The sequence below is a fragment of the Alnus glutinosa genome, chromosome 6, assembly GCF_958979055.1.
Source record: "Alnus glutinosa chromosome 6, dhAlnGlut1.1, whole genome shotgun sequence".
NCBI classification, from domain to species: domain Eukaryota; kingdom Viridiplantae; phylum Streptophyta; class Magnoliopsida; order Fagales; family Betulaceae; genus Alnus; species Alnus glutinosa.
The window spans coordinates 24,034,293-24,055,394 of record NC_084891.1 but is presented as its reverse complement, the minus strand read 5'-3'; the positions used below and the strand labels follow the sequence as shown (position 1 = coordinate 24,055,394).

The following is a 21,102-nucleotide window of genomic DNA, read 5'->3' as shown; positions in this document are numbered from 1 at the left end:
GGAACTTGAGATTGGAATTTTAAAGCCCGAGCTACATTTAGCAAATGTTGGTGTTTTCGCTCCACAACAGCATTTTGTTGTGGAGTTTCAACACAAGAGAGTTGATGAGTAGTACCATGTGTGGAAAAAAAATTATCCATTTTGAATTCAGGACCATTATCAGTGCGGATACATTTGATGGTGAGACTAAACTGAGTTTGAACAAAAGAAAAGAAAGATTGAACAAGAGAGCGTGTTTGAGATTTATGTTTCATTAAATGTACCCAAGTGAAACGAGTAAAATCATCCACAATGGTTAAGAAAAAAACAGAACCATTTATTGAAGTATGAGCTATAGGCCCCCAAATGTCACAATGGACCAAATCAAAAGGCATACAAGAAGTAGTTGTATGTACAGGGAAAGGTAAACGGTGCTGCCTAGCTAAAGGACATATAGAACATATGTCTTTAGAATTACAGGAAATATCAGGAACATTATTGTGAAGAAATTGCATTCGAGAAGCGGAAGGATGTCCTAACCTATAATGCCATACATCAGAAATGGAATTCTTTATTGAATTAAGGCAAACAGAAAGTGAACTAGCAACAGTACTAGCAGCAGATGAGATTGATAAAACCTTTGGTTGCTGCAGATAGAAAAGACCGCCTTCTTCCTTACCCACTCCAATCGTCCTCCAAGGGCACAAAGTCTGGATAAAGCAAAAACCAGCCAAGAAAATTAAGCAAACTTTGAGAAATTTTGTGAGTTTACTAGCAGAAATAAGGTTGAAAGTAAAAGAAGGCACACAAAGGACTTCAGTTAGTGTAAGACTTTCTGAAATAACAACAGTACCAATGTGTGTGACAGGAACAACAGAACCATTAGGCAATTTAACAAAAGTGGAAACCACCGCAGTAATGGTGGTGAATAAGGATGGGCAATTGATCATGTGATCAGTTGCCCCTGTGTCAATAATCCAGGAAGTGCAATTTGGATTAATATGAGGAGATTTAACTAAACAAGTGGCTGAGAAAACAGAATACTTGAAATCAAGATTGGAAAAAATAGAAGTATAACCTGACACTTGAGAAGAAGTGGAAACTGGAGCAGAGGAAGAAGCACGCATGCTACCTGCCATGTGCGCAGAAGGTTGCTGGACAAGTGATTGTTGTTGGAGGAAGGATAGAAGCTGCTGACACTGGTCTGGAGTGATGGGCAATTGAGGAACAGCATGAAGAGAATCAGTCGAAGAAACAGAATTAATATCTGCCTCCTGAACATGATTGGCAGAATGACTAGGTGCAGATTTTTTGATGTTCTTAGTGAATTTGAATCCTGGTGGAAATCCATGTAGGCGATAACATTTGTCTGCAATATGACCGGGTACTCCACAATGAGTACAAATGGGCTTCTCTTTGCGATATGGTTGCTTTGTGAAACGAGAAGCAGGAATAGAAGAATTTTCCAGAAGAGCTGTAGATTCCTGACCAAAAATCTGTGATTTAACAGAAATTTCTTGCTGCTTTTCTTCTTGTATTACCAAAGAAAAAACCTTATTTACAGAAGGCAAAGGCTCCATCAACAAAATCTGACCTCTAATAGAAGAAAACGATTCATTTAAACCCATGAGAAAATGATAAATGTACTCCTGATGAAATAATTCAGCAACAACTTTCATACTACCACAGGAGCAAGGAGGAATGGAACGATAGTTACTGAGTTCATCCCAAAGTGATTTTAGTTGTGTAAAATAGGAACTCACAGAAGAATCCCCCTGAGAAAGAGCCGAAATTGATTTCTGGAGCTGGAAAACTCTAGGTCCATTTTTCTGAGAAAATCGCTCTTTGAGATCAAGCCACATACCGTGACAAGTATCAATGTAAATGACGCTGGCGGCAATTTCTTTCGAGACTGAATTTAGAATCCAGGACAAAATCATGTTGTTGCAACGCACCCAAGCCTGAAATTCAGCGCCGGTGTCGATCGCAGGTTGAGGAAGAGATCCGTCGACAAATGCCAACTTATTCTTCGCAGTGAGAGCCATTGTCATGGAACAACTCCAGGTATTATAGTTTTCACCAACGAGTTGTTGAGAGACGAGAATCGCTCCCGGACTTTCACCGTGAGGAAGATAAAAAGGACTTGCAGGATTGGTGAAAACAGAGGATGAAATTGAGAACTGAAGAGGTGGATTGTCGGTGTTTGGTAAAGAATTGTTAACAGGTGAAGTATGAGAAGATGAAGGAGGAATTTCGGACTCCATGGTTGTACGCTCTGATACCATGTCAAGGTTTAGGAAAGAGAGAATTTGAGAAGAATGAAGAATTCTATTAATCTGAATCAATCGAACTTTACAAGACTTACAGAATATATACTGTACTACAAAACTTACATTGAAAGTCAAAGACTAGCTAAACAGACAATTAACAATAATAAAAACTGTTTAACAAACTAACAGAAAAAAAGAGACACGTGTCTATATAATTAAACACATGTAAAAAGAATCTAAACTCTGATATAAAGTAAAGAGAAAAATAAAAAGAAAGAGAAAAAAAAACAGGTCTGTGTGTACGTAGAGGCATTATTTAAAAAAAAAAAAAAGGCGGCCTTGTTACTTCCATCAATCTGAAATGGCAAGCATCATGTGAGCTTGTTGTTCATGAGAGAGCACCTGAAGAAGGGTTTCGTTAGCTTGGCCAAGCATTAGCATTAAAAGGAGACGTCTTCCGCAAGCAAAGATAGAAAAAGAAGAAGAAACAAATAAAACAGGTACGTCCGTTTGTGCATGGCTTTGTACAAGAAAAAAAAAATAGAGAAAAAAAAAAGGCTCTGTTAAAAAAGGAACGGAGTAAAGTATAAAGGAATGGAGTAAAGTCACGGAAAAGTGAGTTTTTGGTAGACGGCGTCAATTTTTGCTTTAAACTCATTTGGTTGTATCTGGACCCTTAATGCAGTTCCGCATAAAAGCTGGATCTCCCCTTTTATTATATCTTCTTCTCCTTTCGAGAAAAGTTCGTGTTTTGATTGAAAATTGCACCGGCCATTGCACGACCTTTGATGAAACGAAAAACCCTCCTAAATATTCCCGAACCTCCCAATATTAAAACCCATTAACAAAATGAATAAAATCTAAAAGTGCATTTGTAGAATGAAGATTAAAACCCAAGGAATCTGATTTTATTCCTCCCATCACAAACCTTAATTTTGTTAATATGCTAATAAGCTTTAGCTCTCTCGCGGCCGGCTGCCATGATTATCATCGATGGTTAGGGTTGTTTGCGTCGACTCTTGAGCATTAAAAATAGCAATTATCTGAAAATACAGCTACTCCTGTCTTCATCAATTAAACTACCAAGAACCAACTGTCCTTGTTGCAGCTTGTGCTAGAAAGCTACATTCTAAGGCACGTCTTTAACATAAAACAACAAAACAGCATATTATTAATTATATATATATATATATATAAGGTGCATGTTTCGCTTGCTATTGTGATACGTACATTATTAATTAATCTTCTTCTTTTTTATTTATTTATTATATTTTTTCAAACAATTTATTTTATTACTTTCAAAAGTGGAAGCTTCCCCGTTGGGATAACCATCCCCTACATTTAGCCTGTCCGAATAAGGCTAAACGTATGGAAACTCAATTTGTGACCGTTGGATATCTAATAATTTTACTATTTGAATTGTTAGTAATTCAAACAATAAATATTAGATAAGCTGCGTATTTGGGTCTGATTTTATTTTTTTTCTTTGTTTTTTTTCTGACTCATCAAACGATACCCAAGAAATTAGATTGATGGGCTCTGTGATTAGATTAAGGGTCTCGTGAAGCATGCACTTGCCAATTGCCATCTCATTAGCAAAGTAGTTAAGAAAAAAAAAAACGATTTTCATATCTCTTGTTCATACATCTCATCATTTAAATTGTTGATCTCAAAATAAAAATAAAAATAAAAATTAGCAACTACTCTAGTTGTAAGCCATTTAATAGAGTTCGTAGGACCTAGCTAAGAGCCTAGCAACAAATAAAATAACAATATTAAGTCTTACTCCGTAGCCTGGGACAGCATTATTAGGGATTAAAGCTACATTATTTGTGTTAATTTTTGGAAGAAAAAAAAAAAAAAAAAAAAACAGAAAGAGTTTAAGTAATGATTGCATTAATAATATATTAGCTCTTATCTATTACGTTTATTCTGCGGCTTCGAATTCCATGCTTGACTATAACTTCCAATATTATATATTATCGTCATAGTTATAAACATTTTTTTTATTCAGAATTCAGTATATTATATCATTTCTTCTGGAAAATTAATTTATTTTAATGGTATGTGCAATTAAAAAATAGGGAACCAAGGGACCAGTTCCAAACTCACCAAGAAATAAAAATAAAAAATCCGACGTCGGTAATAAGCCGAAAGAATGTTTCTATAAGAGTCGCTAAGGACAATTGCAGCTAGCTACTACCATGTTGGGCTTATGGTTACATCAAAATCAGCCTTCAAATAGCCCAAATGGGGGAGGAGTGCTGGGATTTATGTTTGGCCAAGCTAGTGAATGAGATCTTGCTGTTAATAAAACTTGTTTTTTGAACAACAGAAATCTCAGGCATTATTGCCTTGTAGATCAGCAGGTTCCTAGCTAGCCAAATTTTGGTCCAAATGGATGCTGCCAAAATTTAAAAATCTTGAGAATCCATTATTATGGAGATGGAGAGCCCATTGTGAGGCCTTAAAAGAGCCCTGATTCGGGTTTCAATAGGATTATTGAACATGATGTGTTTTTTGTTTAGGGGTCATTTTGTGCTCTTCCATATAATTCTAGCAAAAGAAAAATTTTACTTATAACTTTGAATTTTTTATTACTTTTTAATTAAGTACTCAAATTTTAAAAAGTATCAATTTAGGGTATCTATCTTTCAATTTTTTTCAATTTCAACTATCCGATAGAATTTTCCGTTAAATCCTGCAACATTCCAAAAAAAACCCTTTTTTTTAAGGAAAAAAAAAAGAAAAAAATTGCAAGGATTTAAATGTTGATCAGAATTTAATGGAATTCGTAAAAATACCCATGCCTAAATCTTTTTTTTTTTTATAAAAAAAATTATAAAAGGGGTTTTTTGAAAATTTTGATAAGATTTAATGAAAAATTTTAACGGAGGGTGGAAATTGAAAAAAATTAAAAGATGGATGCCTTAAATTGATATTTTTTAAAGTGTGAATATTTAATTGCAAAAATAATGAAAGATGAAGAGTTTATAAGTGAAGTTTTTCCAGAGAATAATTCAGAAAAATGTGTTGAATGGTTTATGGGAGGGTCTCTACGGATTGGACAATTCTAATCCTCCCTATTTCTTAAATGGATAAATCTGCCAGTATTAGAAAGAATCGGCAGGAAGTTCCACACTATTTTTCAAAGCAGGTGCTTTAGCTTGGAGTTTTAAGCTCCATAGCCCATAGGCAATCCCAATCCACAAGGTCTAGAGGGGAGGGTTTGGGGGGACCCATATCCAAAGATCAAGGGTGATATTTTGTAAGGGGAAATGATACATGTACTACAACTTCAAGGCACATTGAGGTAGAGCCCACATATGTGGGTCTCTTCCAATGTGCCTTGGAATTGTGCACTTGTAGCGCACTTGTTGTAATTATAGCATTTCTCTTTTATAAGAGATGACTGTTAATTTTGAGAACGATTTGTAATTTATGCCAATTATAGGGATTGATTTTGTATTTATCCCTTAAAATTATTACCAAACAACTTTCTTCACCATTCTCTCACAAAAAAAAAAAAAAAAAAAATCAAATATTTTTGCACATTTATCTCACATAAATAATTTCTTATTACTATTCAAATAAAAAATCCACTACAAAACTTTTTATCAAACACACCCAATAAAAGTTGAGGTGGATGGCAGGATGAGAGACGATGTGATTAGCAAAGCATTGAAAGATGATTGGAGCAGTGATAACCTTATCCGTGAGTACGCCATGGAACCAGAACCTGTGAGTGTTGACTAGGATAGTGTAGTGCTGAATAGGACATTTTTAGGTTCATTCATCGGGCATCTCTTTGCACCTTTTGCTGCTTCTCTTTTTCAAATATAGTAATGCTAAAAGAAACACTCATGTGTCTTATAAAATCATCATTAGATGTGTGATAATTTTAAAAATCACATCAATTTTAGGAGAATTCAAAGATGCATGTGTCTTCGTTTTTAACAATATTACTCATTTTCAAATATGAAGCATTTTCTTTTATGAAGAAGTTGGATATGTGTAGAACCTCATTTGATCGGTTAATGACTGTAAAACCTCGTTAGATGATATGCATAATTTATCTGGTTGATTATACACTATCTTTGTTGGCTCTTTGATAGATCAACAAAATCTTGTTTCGCAAATTTTTGATGATTAAATAAAAAATAAAGCTCTATGGAGCCTTATATTCCCTTGTTCACATCTTAACAGCTTCAATCCATATCACTTGTAGCCAAAGGAAAGGATGAACCATTCAATTAAAAAAAAAAAAAAAAGAAAGAAAGAAAGAAAAAGAGGAAAGGATGAATCAGACAAGGCCTTCTAGGAGTAGGAGGTCTGAAGTGAAATCCTCTTATGCAACTTTACCATGCAGAATACCCCTTAAACCAACTAGCCAAGGATAAAAGCTTTCAATCTAATTAAATAAGGCCTAGAATTCGTTAGGAGCTAGAGTGCTTGAAAATTAGGGAGAAATAGTGATTTATAGATCAAAGCAATGTTGCAATGTATTTTGTTGTGTTTTCTTTTCTTTTTTTTATTTTTATAAGTCAGTTCTATGCTTGCTTATGTTTTCTCAAAATAAGTATGTTCAATATTTATTTCTTTCAAAATACAACCAAATAATTTTCTTAATTAGATCCCACAAAAAACATGTCCTCAAATGTAGATCCCACCAAAAAACACTTTCACCCACCAAAAAATATTTCTCACCTTTAAACGATCAAACACATTTTCAAACCAAATCTAACAAACACTTTTCAAAACGGTTATCAGAAATACCTTATTTAACATCCCCTTTTCCACAGCAGAATGGAGTCGCAAATAGTCTTTGAAATCAATAGAAGATGTGACTCGGCTTCAGGTGCCAGCAGCATCAAACAGAGTTCTTGACCAACTGATGGTGGAAATAAAAACACCGACTCGATTCATTTAAAAAAAGAAAAAAAAAAAAAGAAACTCCAGTTCCTCAACCACAATTCAATTGTTAATCACTGGGAGAAAGAAGAAAAGGCTGAATTTGGTCATCCCCTTTACAGCAGGCGATGTAAATTTATATCCAAAATATAACGAAAAAATCCACAACAAATTTATTACTGCTTATATCATTCAATATCAACTGATTGCAGCTCTTCCACCATCAAGCACAAACAAACCCTTTATTACCCAAAAAAAAAAAACAAAAAGAAGAACAAACACAACTACCTCAGACACACTAGATCAAGCTGTGTCAACAAGAACGAACAATGGTTTGTCTCCCAACCGATCCCGACCCTGAAATAAGTCAATAATACATTAATTGAAACAGGTTTTGGGGGGGGGGGGGGGGGGGGGGGGGGAAGGAATACAGATATGTTTACAGTTGCCTAATGCACTGAAGCAGAGAGAAAGATAGTCTATGTAGCTCAGTAGTGATTTCTGACTGTAAATCTAGAAGCAGTAGATAGTAGTGATTTTTAATCTGAGTTTAGATTCCTGTGATAATCAATTCTATTAAAACATATAAAATATCCAAGAAAAAAAATCAAATCAAATCAAATTTTGAATGCTAACGCACTTCTGCAACATTAACCAAAATATGTTTTTTTAATAACAATCACAAAAGCTTTCGATTTTAGACTTAATTATCTTTTATGAGCTTTATAGTGATGAGGAGGTGAAGACCTGTGAGTGTGTAAGTAGAAACAGACGAGATAGAAGATGACAAGGGAAAGTTGGAAACTGGTGTGCTGGGTTGTGTTGCAGAGGAAGATGCGTTGGTACTGTTTGTGGCCATAGTTGGATGAGAGACACTAGTCTGAGACTCTGATACCATAAAATAATTCAAAACAACTCTGGTTGCTAAACGTTTTCCACACTGAACTGTGTGGTTTGGTGAAGTCTATTAATAGTCAAAGTGTGATGGTGTTTGTTATTCTCTGTCTGACCAACGTTATCTTCAATAAAAATTCTTATTCTTTCTCTTGTTTCACTCACCTGGTGGTGGCAAATTTGTCCTATTTCTCTTTTTCTCTATGTATCTCAGAAATAATTTTGTTTCTAGATTTTGGGCATTGAATCTAAATTTGGAGATCACAGATATTTACCTCCAGGTTCTAAAGATCAGAAGAAAAGTTCTAGAGACAACATTTTTGGCATGATTCTTCCCTGTGGGTTTCTTTGTCTTCTCCCAAACAATATACCTCTCTGCACACTTCCATTGCTACTTTCAATTCTCAAAGAGAGAGAGGGAGACAGACAAATGGAGTAGCAGGGGGAATGGGGAACCCAAGCGAAATGCCCGTTAGAGTGTGAGACATGATAATTTATAGGCCTTCAGATTTTTTTTATTCTACGTGGCAACCACCCCTTTTAAGGCTCCCTATTCAATATCGCAAGGGCAAGGAACTCCATTGGACCATTGCCAAAGCATCACAACATAGCATAACATGGATGAATCTTGGTATTATGGACGTAGCAACCTTGCCATAAATATGTCGATCAACATACTAAGATACTAAACAAAAATTGCAGAGTTTTTTTTCTCTCTTTATTTTGGCTTATAATGCAGTAAACTAAATTCCGCCTTTCAAAACCCTGAGTCATTCTTGATAGGCGAAAGTCCAGTCACAGGCACTAACTTTCACATCAACTTTATACCATTTTGGTAAGAAAACTTTCAAGTTTCTTTACCACTCAATTTTAGCATATGCTGGTTTTTCATCCATAGATGAAACTTAAACTGTGGTTTTTTGCAACTTGGCTTTCTTCTTCATTACTTCAAGATTGCCTCTCTTTATTCATTGCAAGTTAGAATCATAGGCATAAGTTAATTAATATATGGCTGATTGCAATAGGAATTTGATAAATTTCATGTTCATTAATCATTTCTTTACTTCTTTTCTTTTTTTGAACCCAGCAATTTTCAAAAACATTTTATAATTTCATAATTCATAGAAACCTTATGTTTTAGATATGGAACTTACTTCTTCCCCTCCCTACCGAAAAGAAAAAGAAAGAAAAGTTATATATCCGGTTATTCAATAGGGAGTAGATCATATTTCTAGCATCTTAATCATTTTAGTCAAAGGCCAGAAACAGCAAATCATATCTAACTTTAGATGGATAAATTTTCTAAATATAGCATCTTTGATATGCATGACTTTTGACTGCAAACTGTAACTCCTGTTTGCTTATTAGTGCCCCCTTGATATTTTCCTAACTACACCAAAAATCTACCACAGAGAAGTTTATTATTTACTAGTTGGCATTGAAACCTTGCCTGTCATGGAATGGATATGATTCATAATGCTTTTGATATAGATTCATAATTCTACAAATAAGGTTTAGTCTAGACAAAACTCAGCATAATTTTGAAGCTTCTAATCTCAACCAATCTTGACAGTCAGGTACAATAATTAAGCTAAATCGTTGTTTAGATAAAAGATATCCAATTATAACTAGGGACATACCTTCAGTTCTGGCAATTCGATGACACATGCACACTCAACCACATGCACTCCAACACGCTCTGCAACCAAAAAATTAGAATGAAGCGAATAGGCAGACTTAAGGCCGAGTATGAACAACACATACAATTAAAGACACTTCTTTAGAGGAATCACTTGAACTATATAGTGGTGACTAAACAATATTCTAATATTTATTAAACCAAAGTTGTCACATTGAAAAACCATGTCTCTCACTAAAAAATGTAAGAGAAAAGAACACTATATGCCTGTTGAAAGGTAGCTACAATCTCTCCCATCAGTCACATTTGAAACCAATTGCCATTTGTAAAGCCCCTAACAATGTCCATGAACCTGCCTGATCCACCATGCACATCATGAAGCAAAGCTCTCTGCTGATTGGCTTGACAATCATTATACTCAATATTCCTGTCTATCTGAAACACACCTCTGCTACAATTGTATGTAAAAAAAATTTGATAAGTAATTTTTTGTTCCTAAGGGGAGGGGGAAATGAAGATTCGAACTAGTGACTTCTACTTCAAGAGGCATGGCCCCTAGCCAATTGAGTTACCCCTTAAGTACACTTGCATGTAAAATTAAGTTGATGTTTAAGTTTAAACACGTTACCGAGTAGCCTGATTGCAGCACACAAGGTTCCCCCAGTTGCAATGAGATCGTCTATTACCAGTGCACGTTCTCCAGCTTGTACAGCCCCTACATGCATCTCCATTATGTCTGTTCCATACTCCAAAGAATACTCTTCCGAAATAACCTCCCCTGCCAAACCAAATAAACTGTTAACTATTCTGGAAATCCTATATGGCACCAAAAACATGCTGGTCAGATAAAAAGTACAATGACATCAACATGGAAGTACTAAAAGTTCAAAAGTCCTTCACACTGCACAGGCATGCACACACAAGCACGGAATTTAACAGACTCACTATGGTTAGAAACAAAAGTTACTTCTTACAAAAATAAAGATACTGAAACTTAGAGCATTCCTAGCAGCCTGTGAGGCAATTTGGTAAAAATACACAAAAACCATTCCCAGCCTCACTACTATAACCAAAAATTTTTGGTGAGTGAACAGTACTCACCAACAATAGTGAGTAATGTTCACTCATCAAATCATTAAAAAACTATAAAAATTTGGTCATTTCTCTCTCTCTTTGCCTTTTTTTTTTTTTCTTTTCTTTCTTTCTCACGCACAACTTTGTTTCGTTTTGCAATGTTTTAGGCTAAAAGTGTACCTTTTTTTTTTCCTCTTAAACTACAATATTTCCACACTTTAGATATCCAATGCCGTAAAAATTTATTGTTCACATATTCCAACAGGTTTTGTGGAATTGAAGGGGCATGTTTGGGTAGCATTTTATTTTTGATTATTTTTTAAAAACATGCTTGGGTAGGTTTTTTAAATTCAAATTCTACTCAAGTTTTATCAAACTTTTTTCAATTTTGTCTCGAATTCTTTAAACCATCCAAACATAATTTTAAAAAACAAATTTTCTCAGTATTCGCAATTTTTTTTTTTGATAAGTAATAAACATATCTTATTAAAAGCGTAAGGCACCCCTAAGTACACCGGAAGTATAAAAGAGAAAGTACCTAACTAGAAATTGAAAAACGAACAATCGCAATTTTAAATATAGTAAAAAATAATATAATATAATACAAATTTTAAAAAATATGATCATCAGAATACGACAAATATTCAAAAATATGACCGTTAGGAAAAGACAAACATTCAAAAAATATTAAATAGAGAAAGAATAAAAAAAAAAAAAAAAAAAAAAAGAGGCAAAGACCATTATCGACTTTACGTTACTTTTTGCGAGAATCATCTTCAGACTTATATAATTGAGGAGATTGAGACAGTTCCTATAAATGGATCTGCAACCCAACTGATAATATTTTAAAGAAGAGTAATATTATTAAAGTAAACGCCATAGCACAAAAGCAATAGAAGCCTTTCAACACCAAACTAATGCAGCATCTGAGCTGTATACATATTGAGTCCCGTTGTTCTATTGAGCATTTTGTGTATACTGATCAAAGATACCATGAACTTCTCAAAAACAAAGAAAATGATGCAATTCGTGTGGAGGAAGAAAAAATGTATTCAAAGAAACATACCAGGCAACTTATTAGGCTTTCTCATAGGAACAAACTTTGCCCCTATAGCCAATGCAATGGGAGGGCCAAAGATAAAACCTCTAGCTTCAATACCTGCATTGTGTTGTCAATAATAGATCATGTAATAATTAACAACCCCTTTACCTTAAAATGCAAGAAAAACCATCAATCAAAGAAAAACAAACAACAACTTGACCAAGTTCGTTATCTCAAAAATTACCAAGCCTTGACTTATAAAAGATAAGCAAAAATTAAAATAAGAATAAAAAGAAAAAAGAAAAATCTTGAGCATACATTTGAAGATTTATAGGCAGTGTGCAACTGAGTTACCACCAAGGGCAGGCAAACAAGCCTATTATGAAGGAACTATCGAAATATACACTATATAGGCTAACAAAACCTACAATCTTGACCTTGTTTTAAATTAGAAGGTAAATGGACTTGAAGAACAACATGCCCAAATCAAAAAAATAGGGCAGACAGAAACATTACATTTCAATTACATGTTTCTCTTTGTTCTCTCGCCACGTCATCACTGCCTTTGAAGGGCTTTGCGCGGGAAAAGTTTTTTTAGGATCTAAGATCGGCACGTGTGGGTGCATCTGAACCGGAGAAGGGTGCCGGAGGTCGGCGATGACGTTTCCTCAAGATTATCTGTAGTTTGATCTCGGGTAATTCGAGTGGTGGAGGGGTATGGCGAAGAAGAAGGGTGCTGTAGGTCGAGGCAGGGGAAAAGGAAAAGAGAAATCGAGTACGCCGATTGGTAAAGGGGAGCTTTCTCCGCTTCCGGTGGGTGAAATCTCCTCGAAACCAGAACTCTTTGATGATGCGACTGATCTTGATGATAACAATTTAGGTTTGGCTATTCAACATGATCCTTTGGATTTGAGGACTGGCTCTAATAAGGGTTTTGATGAGAGGATGACTGAACAACCTGAGTTTGATGCGGTCTCTCTGCCGATCACCCAGGCTGATTGTGCTCCGCCGGGGCTTTTGGATGATGATCTGGTTGGCAATCCTGTGGTTTTAAATGATTCAGAGCCGGAGGATGATGGTGACGCTGTTGCTGGGGATTGCTTTGTTGACCATTATCCAATTCTAAAAACGCCGGGTCCTGTTCAGGGTCAGGGTTTGGCAGAGAGTTCTAAAGGCTGGACTAATAAGAATGTGGACTCCCAGAATGGTACTGATACTTTGGATGATTCTAAGGGTTGGAGCGGATTTTTAAAAAATGCTCGTACCATGGGGAACCTTAAATTCTTTCTGCCAAAGAAGGGGATAAAACCTTCATCTACCCTCCTGATACAGTTGTAGAAGAAGGCATTTCACTATGGAAATCCAGTTTGGTGGGCCAATTCATTGATAAGTCTCTGCCTTATTTTCTGGTGAAAAAGGCAGTGTCTGCTATGTGGAGCCAATTTGGTGAAGTGGAAGTCTTCTCACTTGAATGGAATGTATATCTTCCGGTTCCAGGATGAGGCAACTTGTGAAGAAATCCTGGAGTCCAGATTATGGCACATCTCGAATAAGCCTCTGATTCTTCGAAAGTGGAAACCAGGTATGCAAGTTCTCAAACTTGCCCTATCCTCTGTTCCTATATGGGTCAAATTTCTACATTTGCCTATGGAATTTTGGACCCCCAATGGCCTTAGTTATGTGGCTAGCGGGGTAGGAGTTCCACTTTATGCTGACAAAGTAATAGAGGAGCAGAAACGCCTAGGCTTTGCTAGAGTCCTAGTCGAGATTGATGTCCATTCTGAGTGCCCTAAGAAATTGATTATATGTAGAGATAATGGTGATACTGTTTCTGTTGGTGTTGTCTATTCATGGTTGCCACCCAAGTGCTCTACTTGTGGAACGTTTGGTCATACAACCTATACTAGCAATAAGAAAGAACAGAAGGTGTGAGTGCCTAAGAAGAACAGGAATAGTCCTCTCAAGAAGAATAGCCTTGGTGCTAAGCGGGCTTTTGACAAGACTATCAGGAAACCTTTGCTAGGCTCTCAGCCTAAGAACTCAAAAGAGGAGCTTCGGCTATCAAACTCTTTTGCTAGACTGAGCTAGGATGAGGGGTTTGAGGAGGAGGATAAGCCTAGAACCCCGACCACATTCTTGCAAGTCTTTGAGAAAGCCATGTCAGACAAGGGGAAGGGAATAGTGGAAGCTAGCCCTGCTGGAAAGGGTTTTGCTCCTCCTAGAAGTCTATGAAGATCCTTTCTTGGAATATTAGGGGTCTCAATATGCCCTTAAAACAGAAGGAGATTAGGAAGTTGATCTTTCAGCATAAAATTTATTCGCTGTGTGGTGGAAACTGGGGTGAAACTGGAGAATCTTCCAAAGGTTGCTCATTACATGCTTCTAGGTTGGGAAGTTATCAACAATTACTGTAAACATTGTTTAGGGAAGATATGGATTTGCTAGGATCCAGGGGGAGTCCAGATAGATGTTGTAGATGTTCATGCTCAAGTTATAACTTGTAGGGTGACATCTCAAGATTCTGGTGCCTCTTGGATGCTCTCAGCTGTATATGGAGCTACTCATGGGCCTGAAAGAAGAACTCTTTTCAAGGAATTGACTGTGGTAAAGGCTGATATGGGCAGAAAACCTTGGTTGATCACTGGAGATTTTAATGTTATAATATACCCGGATGAGAAATGGGGTAAGGAGGGATTTTCCTGCTATGAAAAGGAATTTGTTGATTGTATCCAGAATCTAGAAGTTGATGATATTGCCTACAACGGATGCTTTCATACTTGGACAAACAAGCAGATTGGGGCTAATTTTGTTTCCAAGAAACTGGACAAGGTGTTGGCTAATGGCGACTGGTTGGCTTCTTTTAGTAACACGGCTGTGGAGTTCCTTGAAAGGGGGGTTTCTGATCACTCCCCTGCTCTTGTGACTGTTGCTAAATTGGTGAGTTATGGTCCTAAGCCTTTCAAATATTTCAATTTTTGGGCTGACCACAAGAGCTTTCTGCAATGGGTTGAAGATGGTTGGAGGACTGAGGTGAATGGTTTTTCTATGTTTCGGTTTTACTCAAAACTGAAGTCTACCAAGATTGTCTTGAAAGCCAAGAATAGAGAGTTTTTTGGAGGGTTGGGGTAAAAGGTGATGCAGGCTAGGGCTAAACTAGAGGCTGCTCAAGCAGAATTTCTTACTTCCTGGGGTAGTGCAGATTGTCAGGTGAAGGAGGGGGAATGCCTTCATCTTCTGACTTCTCTTTTGATTGCTGAAGAAAATTTTCTCAAACAAAAATCTAGAGTAAAATGGCTTAATCTTGGGGATGGTAACACCTCTTTCTTTCATAATTCTGTTAAGGTTCGGAACTCCTCCAACCTAATCAAGATGGTAAAGGATGAGCATGGCCATAGCTTTCATGATTTTCTTGAGATTAAAAGGCTGGCTATTTCTTTCTACAAGTACTTGTTGGGTTCCTCTTCCCATGTTTTCTCTTCTGAGAAGGCTGAGAGGGTAGCTACACTTGTCAAAAAGAAATTTTCAGCTGGCTGCATTGCAAAGATGGAAGTTCCTGTCACTAAAGCTAAGATTAAGAATGTTGTTTTTTCTATGAATCCTAGCAAGGCTCCAGGGCCAGATGGCTTTTCTGCAGGATTTTTTCAGATGGCCTGGACTGTAGTTGGAGATGATCTATGTGAAGCTATTCTGGAATTTTTCATTTTTGGAAAGCTGTTGGAAGGAAACTAATGCTACCATTCTCACTCTTGTCCCGAAAAAGAAGAATGATTCTTATATGAGTGAATACAGGCCTATAGCTTGCTGCAATGTAGTGTATAAATGTATCACCAAAATCCTAGCTAATAGGATGATTCAAGGGCTGGATGAAGTGATTAGCTCTAATCAAGGAGCCTTTATCCCTAAAAGGGGCATCGCAGAAAATATTCTTTTAGCCCAAGTTATCACAAGGCGAAGGGTGCTCCTAGGTGTACCCTCAAAGTTGACGTGATGAAGGCATATGATTCGCTAGATTAGGAGTATGTTTTGCACTGCCTTAAGTGTTTTGGAGCCCCCGGGAAATTTATTTCCTGGATTAGAGCTTGTATAACTAGTCCAAGTTTTACTATTGCTTTGAATGGTACTTTGGTGGGGTTCTTTCAAGGGAAGAAGGGGCTGAGACAAGGGGATCCCATCTCCCCTTATCTTTTTGTTCTAGCCATGGAAGGACTGTCTCTGTTGATGGAGGAAGCTGCTGCTTCGCCTTATTTCGGTTACCATCCGAAATGTGCTGCTGTCAACTTAACTCATCTGTGTTTTGCAAATGACTTATTGGTTTTCTCAGCAGCCACTGTCACTTCAGTTACTACCATAGTTGGAGCCCTTGCTGAGTTTGAGCATCTTTCGGGATTAAAGGCTAATCTATCCAAAGGTTCTATTTTTCTTGCAGGAGTGGCTGATGATGTGAAGCAGAATCTTTTAGATATTCTGCACATGCCAGAGGGACTCTTCCAGCTAGATATCTTGGTGTCCCTCTCATCACCAAGAGGCTTACTTCTATGGATTGTGATTCCTTGGTGAATAAGATCACTGCCCGGGTAGACTCTTGGCTTGTCAAAAAGTTTTCCTTTGCTGGCCGTCTACAATTGATCTCTTCTGTCCTTCTAAGCATGCAGGTTTTTTGGGATAAAGTCTTTATCTTGCCTAAGAAAGTGATCCGATTGATTGAGCAGAAACTCAATCGGTTTCTTTGGAGTGGTAGAGACACTAAGGCGCGTGCTAAGGTAGCTTGGAGTAAACTTTGTGTTCCAAAACAGGAATGAGGACTTGGGATTAAAAGAATTGAAGTATGGAATACGGCCTCTATGCTCAATCATATCTGGAGCTTATTCACTAAGGCTGGATCATTATGGGTTGCTTGGATTAATGCCAATTGGCTTAAGGGTAGATGTTTGCAGGAAATCTCTATACTGAACTCTTGTTCATGGAGTTGGAAAAAACTCTTAAAGCTGCGTGATATAGCCAGGAGTTTTATTAGCTTCAAAGTTGGCAATGGCTCACGGGTATTTTTATGGCTTGATCACTGGCACCCTGCAGGGTACCTTTTGGAAAATTTTGGACACCATATTGTGTATGATTTTGGTTTTCCCTTACATTCTTGATGTTATCAAGAATGGAGAGTGGATCTGGCCTCCTGCACGTTCAAATGGTCTGGTAGAAGTTCAAAGCAAACTCCATGAGATTGAGCTTGGTGATACTGACTTAGCTGTTTGGAATGCTAAGAATGGGGAGTATAAATGTGCTGATACTTGGGAAAAATTAAGAGAGGCTCACCCGGTTGTAAGATGGTGGAAATTGGTCTGGTTCCCAACTTCAATCCCTCAGCACTCCTTTCTTCTCTGGCTTATGTTCTGGGATGGACTGGTCAATAAGCAAAGAATGTGTGGGTGGGGATACACAAGATGCTCCTTGTGTTTATTCTGCTATGTTGCCCAAGAGAGCCGAGAACACCTCTTCTTTAGGTGTAGTTTTAGTAGCCGAATTTGGACTAAAATCATGGCTGAATGTTCCATTCTGAATGCTCCTTTGGATTGGGATGCTATTGAAGATTGGGGCTTGAAGACTCTACAGGGCAGCAATATTCGGGCAAATTTGGGGAGGTTGTGGTTGGGGGCTATTGTATATAATCTTTGGAAACAGAAGAATGCTCTTTTGCATAACTCTTCACCTAGAACAGAAGAATCTATTATGGATTATATTCGATGGGAAGTTCATTCAAGGCTGGTGACTAAAGGGCAATTCAAGAATCTCACTCATAACTTAGTGTTTCGATGGAACCTGCATTCCTCTGTTGGTTCGTTTTGAGACTGCAGGATTTGCCTGTTTGAGCTGTTGTCTAGTTGCTGCTCTTGTTGTCTCTGGTTTTTTCTTGTTTAGGGTGCTCTGCTCTCGGGACTTTGTGTTGTTTGTGGCTTGGGTATTGTTGTCTACTGCTCCTGTTTTGATGAGGTTGCAGTTTGTTTGGTTTTAGGCTTGTATTTCTGGCCTCTGGGATTGATTTCTCTGTTTGAGTTTGTGTTCCAGTCTGTTTTCTTTCTGGAGTGTACTTTGGGTGTTGTTCAATGAAAGCTTTTATTCATCGAAAAAAAAAAAAAAAATTACATGGAACACATAGGAGAGAATACCTGCGACCACAGAGATATCTTTGTCTTTGTACCTCTCAACAAACAAATCGATAGTGTCCCTGAAAGCCTTGATATCAAGAAGCAAGGTGGTTATATCGTGGAACATAATCCCTGCCAAATTGGGTGGCCAGTAAACCAAACATGTGCTCAGAATTCAAATACCGCAACTTGAATTAAATTACGCCAAAAAATACCCACTACCCAGAAGACAAATTCGAATCTCCCACAGTAATTATAGCACTCTAAAAAGAATATACATATATAATAAGAATATCACGAGTGGAAGAAGAGCACCTGGCTTAGGAAAGTTTGGGATGAATCGGATGGAAGAGGCAATTCCCGCTATGCGACCGTCTTGGCCCTCTTGGGCATCCTGAGAAGCCATTTCTTGTCGTTTCACCGAGCCAGTCGCTACTCAATAACAGTGAGATTGTCAGAGTGGGAGAATGAGAGATGCCTACTCTTGCCCTTTTGACGCATCGATTAGAAAAATGTCCCAAAGCCCAAAGGAGGCAGAAAATGACCAATCAGGTTAAAATATATTTTATGACCAAATTACCCATTCCTTAGAAGTCCTCTCTCTCTCCTAGTTTTCTTTTTTTTTTTAAGCAATCTCTCTCTCCTAGTTAGTAAAACACTAATAGAATCAGATCATATCTCAATATGCTCCGCTTTCTAAATTCAAATGATGTGTTCTTGATGAGACATGATTTACACGTCATTTGAATTTTTATTTTTATTTTTTTTAAAAAAAATATATATATAAAAAAGAAAGAAATGCGTGATCCAAGTGAGTGAGGATCGAACATGAAGGACTTGGAAATTACCATTGCAGCTCAGAGGGGAGAAAGCGGCGGGACTGTAATTCTGCGAGCGGTTCAGTGGTAATTGGGCGCAAGAGGAAACTGGGAACCTTCGAAACTGAGCGACGAGCGGTCGACGGGAGGTACATGGGGACTGAGCGAGTGCATTTGAGGAGGAGAGAAGTGAGGCTTTTTGCATCATTGACTTCATTATGAGTATTCCGACGAGACAGTGGTAGCAGGAAAGTGGCCCTTCTTACTGACTATGGAGATTCTGCAGATTGTGAATGATCATTGATAGACATAATACACTACTCCAACCTTTCTATGATTTGATGATGAAGGGCATTTTGGTCCAACCGGTTGCCGCCCCGGAAAGCAAGACCCATGTCCATGTAGCAACCTTACAAGTTGGAAATTTTGTGTATAAAATAATGTTAGGCCTAAGCGGATAAATGTCTTTTTTATGCAGGCGCAAGGTGTGATTTGGGGATAAAGTCCAAGAGTAATGATTCTATCGTCTTTTTATACAACTTTTCATCATTTTATTTATGTGGTAAGGTAGCATCTTAATACTTTTTAAGTTTTAAAAATAAAATAAGATGGTGGACTATCTTGTCACATAAGCAAAATGGTAAAAAATTGTATAAAAATGTAGTAATGAATCATTACTCATAGTCCAATGTCATAATATTCACTCCATATACGCTAGCTCTGTTTGTTTTGAAGTCAAATAGTTTTCGTTGTTTGGCTCGTACGAAAAATTAACAATGATGGATAACGACCGGCATCTTTCGATGGTGACCAAAAACGGTTAGCAACTTTTAGCAAACACTGGTGGCGGATTTCGGCAAACTTTGGTGGCGGTAGTTGGCAGTCAGTAGCCGAATCTGGCAAACTTTGTGCGACTGGCAACTGTTTCCAGCAAAATCCTGCGAACTCTAGTGATTGGCAGCAATAGATAATGAATTGTAGGTGAGTGTGTGCAAAAAGGAGAAGCTCTAACATTAAAAATAATTTATGGTTTTAAAAAATAAAAACTATTTTATAGAAATTAAAGAAAGTTTTCCTGGTTAACCGAAATTTTTTTTAATTTGATCACGATTCTCGGTCGTACCAAACACCAAAAAATCGAAAATACATTTTCTAAATAACCTTTTACATCGAAAAAAAACGGAGCCTTAGCCAAAATAGGTATTCATTCTTCTTGTAGAAATTTATGGGGAGTACTATAAAATATGGAGAAAAAAGTGGAAGCAAAAAGATAGTAAAGACAAAGATAATTTTGAAGAGGTCCGGTGTTAGATACTTACTATGGAAAATATATATATTCTAACGTGCACCTCCAAAAACCCTCTAGCTCCATCTGATTATGCAAAAAAACAAAAAATAAATAAATAAGCAACTAGTACTCTATATGATTTCCTGGGATATTATAGTATGTGTCAATAACCATTAATGTGTGATTGGTCAATCTTATATATATTATAGGTGGAACAAACTCATTCAAAAACCATTTGAGGAGAGTGATGATGGAGAGATGGTTGAAGTTGGTTCAGTCCATTTTAAAGCCAATCATGCTAAGGAGAACAAAATTTAGCAATATTGATCGAGAAAGCAGGTGAGTAATATCACATATCCTATATCCACTTTTTGGATGTTTAATTTGCTCTAAAATTCTTGTTTGCTTACAGGCCAATTATCATTCTTCATCCAGCTGATATTCAGATTATCTATTGTGAACTCACATAAACTCAAAAAGACTTATGAACTGATTTCTTGTCCAATGTTGTGCTTGCTGCACCACATGAGTTGTAGGCCTAAAGGATTTTCAAGGAGAAAATGTTATGCAATCTGTTATGTACAGCTGTAGGGGAACAGAAGCCCAAAAGCTGTAATTGACTTGCTCGTTTCTGTAGAAAACATTTAGAATTAGAATGCCTAGGACTTGACAGTGTAGAAGCTGTTTTTTTTTCTTTCTATTTTACTATGTTTATTGGCAAACAAATATATGATATAACATTGATTTATAACAAAATAAAGTTGCGTTTGTTCTCTTCGGTTCATGGGGACCCTACATTTTTCTTACCGACTCTTGAGTTGCTGCAAAATGTTTTGTCTTATTTCTTTGTTGGTGCATGAAATGCTTTTAGGAATGTTGACCACAAAGGATATATATCATCGACAAGATAATATCTCATTATCTAATTATTACCGTTGGCTGAATAGTTGAACTGAGGTGCACGCCATTCAGTGAGCTTGGTAAATAGAGAAGAATGTTTTAGCACGTTGATATCACTACGAGACACTAGTAACCAAAAAAACGCGT

At 37.0% G+C, this 21,102-nt stretch overlaps 1 protein-coding gene across 1 annotated transcript; it reads right to left on the bottom strand.

Annotated features, from left to right (window-relative positions):
• Nucleotides 1–7,310: 7,310 nt before the first annotated feature.
• LOC133870236 (adenine phosphoribosyltransferase 1-like) lies at nucleotides 7,311–19,132 on the bottom strand. The gene is made up of 7 exons (XM_062307321.1): nucleotides 18,798–19,132; nucleotides 18,265–18,381; nucleotides 17,971–18,081; nucleotides 11,834–11,926; nucleotides 10,322–10,471; nucleotides 9,695–9,753; nucleotides 7,311–7,517 (listed from the first exon to the last, which is right to left on the bottom strand). The coding sequence occupies exons 1-7, from the start codon at nucleotides 18,982–18,984 to the stop codon at nucleotides 7,464–7,466; spliced, it is 771 nt and encodes a 256-aa protein (XP_062163305.1). The 5' UTR covers nucleotides 18,985–19,132; the 3' UTR covers nucleotides 7,311–7,463.
• Between the last annotated feature and the right edge of the window lie 1,970 nt (nucleotides 19,133–21,102).

What these genes read in the sequence shown, in the direction of transcription:
- LOC133870236 (XM_062307321.1), bottom strand. Translation starts at nt 18,984, where the DNA reads ATGAAGTCAATGATGCAAAAAGCCTCACTTCTCTCCTCCTCAAATGCA. An exon ending in AGATATCTCTGTGGTCGCAG is followed by an intron (nt 11,927 to 17,970) that starts GTATTCTCTCCT and finishes AACACAATGCAG; the next exon opens with GTATTGAAGCTAGAGGTTTT. An exon ending in AAAGCCTAATAAGTTGCCTG is followed by an intron (nt 10,472 to 11,833) that starts GTATGTTTCTTT and finishes TTGGTTTGGCAG; the next exon opens with GGGAGGTTATTTCGGAAGAG.